At 38.9% G+C, this 3,744-nt stretch overlaps 1 protein-coding gene across 1 annotated transcript in view; it reads right to left on the bottom strand.

The window, feature by feature from the left end:
* Positions 1 to 1,411: 1,411 nt before the first annotated feature.
* Positions 1,412 to 3,744, bottom strand: part of supt6h (SPT6 homolog, histone chaperone and transcription elongation factor) — a gene marked incomplete at its 5' end in the record, with an annotated part of 17,521 nt that continues 15,188 nt past the window's right edge. The window contains 2 exon segments of the mRNA XM_014016913.1: positions 1,412 to 2,980; positions 3,137 to 3,408. Coding sequence (XP_013872367.1) covers positions 2,782 to 2,980; positions 3,137 to 3,408 — 471 coding nt within the window. The 3' untranslated portion in view covers positions 1,412 to 2,781.

Genomic DNA, 3,744 nt, shown 5'->3' with positions numbered 1-3,744 from the left:
CATACAAACCAACTCCTGGCAATCTTTTCTGCCACAGCTCCAATGGCTAATGGTTAACTCTATGGGCTTTCATGTGGGAGATCAGGTTTCAAAACCCAGTTACAGCAACTTTAACTAAAATTCTCTTTAAACTTCATATTGTCACACAATTATCCTCATTACAAACACCTGCTGACTTGACAGGCACAAGCTGGTAGAAAACACAACTGAACTTGGTCACCATTCATTCTGCAGGTAAAGCCATGCTGCAATGACATGCTACACGGCAATGCACACTTGTTTTTACATCGTAAAAACCCATGTCTAGTCAGATATTCAGTTCTGCTTTCTACTGAAGTGGCAAAAAAAAAAAAAAACACTTCACCTTGTTCACCAAGTAAATTTTAATCTACATTGAATAAAACTAGAGAATTTGCCTTTTCTGTAAAGATGCAGCATGATTAATGCTGAACAATTTACACAGACAAAATTTACACTAAGTTTGCACTTTGTTGTACAATATCCCAAAAAAAATGAAATTAGCAAAAAAAAGTTGCTAAAATGAAGCTGACAAAGTTGAATCTAGCACAAAGCAAAATAGCACATTTGCTGAATTAAGTAGCTAAAAATAGCTAAAAATATAACAGAAAATGTGAATGTAGCTGAAGAAGGCTAAAATTAACTACTTTGAAAAGTAGTTTAATTACAGAAAACCGCTTAAACAAAAAAAGCTTAAATTAGCAGAAGGAAGATGATGAAAGCACAAAATATTAAACTAGAATAGATGAAAAGAGCAGAGATGGCTGAACATGCAAAAAGAGCTAAAATTAGCACAAAAAGAAACTAAAGGAAGCTAAAATTATCACAATGAACAGAAAGAGCACATTTGCTGAATTAAGCGGCTGAAAAAAGTTGCATCTAGCGCAAAACAAAATAGCACATTTGCTGAATTAGGTAGCTAAAAAGGAGCTAAAATTATCACAGAAAAGGTGAATATAGCTGAAAAGGTTAAAATTAGCTAAAATAGCTTTAAAAAGTAGCTTAAGCAAAAACGCTTCAGTTAAAATAAAAACTAAAATAAATGAAAAGTGCAGAGATGGCGAACAAGCAAAAAAAAAGAAAGAAAAAAGAGCTAAGGTAAGCTACAGAAAGAATTGAGTCTGTACCAGATCCAACAGTGTAGGAAAGGTTTAAATATTTTAAAGGATTTCAAGGATGTTGAAGACAAATCTATTAATTTTCATTGAGATAAAAAATGGCCTAAAAGGGTGTCGATGTCAAAAAATATAAATTACCCAAAAATTGTGAAACAAGAAACGTGCTGAAGAAAAATGGACCATCTCAATAATGTGAATGCATCTTGTTTTACACAAACACATTGTCCATCTATTCACTGTTAGTTTCTCCACTGAGCACAAAAACAGCCAAAAGATTTACTATGAACACTTTTATTAAAGAGATCACAGATAGAAAAGGTCCTCAGCAGCACCAGACGTTTCTCCACCATCGCCGACTACTGCTGACAACCARTCAGGCGTTCTGAGACAGGTGCAATATTTCAACTTGGCAAAAGTAAAACATTTTAAAAACAATAATTATTTTAAAACAAGATGCATATAATGGGACTGTGAGGCTTCGCACACTGCAAGTTAAAGCACACCAATAAACAGCAGTGCTGCTTGTTTCTACCGTGGCAGAGACACAGCAAGAATTAAAGGTGAACGCATGAGCGAACAATCACATTTTTTTTAATGTTTTATGCAAATAAAAGCAAGCAGATTACACCGAGCTCAAAATATAAACAGTCTGACAGGATCTRGTAGTGTTAAAACCCGTTCACTGAAACGTTTTACTGCTGCAAAGACACGAAAAACCCTGTCAGCTGGTCAGAAAGTGATCCTGTCTCAGTTGAGCTACAGCAGTGGTGGATGAGGTCATTTCCTACAAGACAGCAAACATGTCAGATGTGAAGGATTCACTGAATTGCAAACACTTAGAATGGAAAAACAAGAAAATCTGAGTACTTAAAAAAACACACAGTTTGACACTCATGTTTTCTTAACAATGAAGTATTTCATCAAGTGGGAATTTGTTGCTAGAAGTTCTTAAAATAAACTACCTTTATGCTTTATATTTCTGCTCGACGTCTTAAAAAGCCCACTGCGTCTAATGTGGCACACGTTATTCATGTCCACGTGGTCTACAATACACCGGAGGCTATCTACAGTCAGCTGATCATAATACAGTGTGAGGTGGTGTTCAGGTGTCGTACAGCTGCACCTGTTGTTAGGAGAAATGTGAGGAGCGGAGTCTCAAGGTTTCAAACTGAAAATAAAAGTTTTTATTCGTTCTGACGAACTCCATACAAAAAATAATAATAAATAGATACGTTTCCTGATGTGGTAACCAAATTTAGAATGACCATATAATGAGAGGAAAGGTTGAGTGATCCATGTGTCAAACTTAAAAAAAAATAACACAAAAGCATCACAAAACAAAGAAAGGACAGCTCGTCTGTCAGTGTCTGAGTAGGTCCATTTCCTATTATGTAACTGATACTTCAAGTACTTTATTTAAATTGCTGTACTGTTTCTCTGCATGACGTAAAGAGTACTGTTTGAACTATACAAAATACTTTGCAGTCTGAGTGAGTTTGCTGGAGGCGAGGATGAAATGGACAAAGAAATGAGGAGACGTGGAGCTTAACACCAAACTGATGCTTCATTTACCAGGAGTTCCCACTGATGTGAGGTTTGAGAGGGGAAAGTCAGAGTGAGGCAGTGTGAAGGATGAAGCAGTGTCCTATCGGTCCATTTCGTCCAGCAGGGGCGTGGCGTCTCCGGCGAGCGACATGGGTGTGCTCTCGATCATGGGGCTGGGCGACGGTCGCGGCGTCATCCTCTGGGTTTTCTTTCGGCCCTCGGCTTCTTTCTCTTTTAGCCACTGCTCGGCCATCTTCCCCCAGTCCACGGCAGAGGAGCTGCTGTTGCTGCTGCTCGGCCTGCAGGGGACAAAGAGTTTTATTTAACAGCGTTCAGGGAAACCAAACATSAATATGGTGCTATTTTAGACTTTAGTTTTATAGAGTGACTACCACCTGGTGGATGAGTAATGTCAAAATAAAATAAATAAAATAAAATAAAACGTCTTTGCTTACTTTGGCTGTGGCTGCTGTGGTGTCTGTTGTTGTGGCGTTCGTCCTCTGGATGAGGTAGAGGATGATGGGGTGCCGGACGAGTGACCRTGAAGACTGCTGTGGGCACTGTGATGGCTGTGATGTGGCAGGTGTGGGTGGGCGTGAGCGTGTGAAGACTGGGGGGTGGAGCCTGGATACTGYGGCGTGCCCAGGGCCTGTTGGCTTGGTGTGGTGAAGGAGTAGCTGGGTGTCATCATGGGCGTGGCCATGGGCTGCTGAGGTGTGGCAAACACCTGTGAAGAACAACAGAAGRGTTAAAGTGGACACATGTTTTTAAACCCTTCTATATATGGTTTATATAAAATGGAACTGCAATGTGTTGGTCTGAATTCCTCATCATTGTAACTCCACAAGCCCCTCTTTTCTGAGGTGCATCTCAGATCAACTCGTTTTGAGTTTGTCTCATTGAATCCAAACAAGGTGCTTCACTCTGACACAACAAAACGTATTTAATGACTAAAAAGCTGGGTTTTGCAAATGTCCACTTTTAAAGGGATCCCTGATTAGTTGTAACATTAGACTTTTTTTGATAAACATATATTTTAACTGTAAAATAAAGACAGTAAAAA

This window comes from Austrofundulus limnaeus, unplaced genomic scaffold, assembly GCF_001266775.1.
Source record: "Austrofundulus limnaeus strain Quisiro unplaced genomic scaffold, Austrofundulus_limnaeus-1.0 Scaffold157, whole genome shotgun sequence".
Taxonomy (NCBI): Eukaryota; Metazoa; Chordata; class Actinopteri; order Cyprinodontiformes; family Rivulidae; genus Austrofundulus; species Austrofundulus limnaeus.
This window is presented reverse-complemented; position numbering and strand designations above follow the sequence as displayed.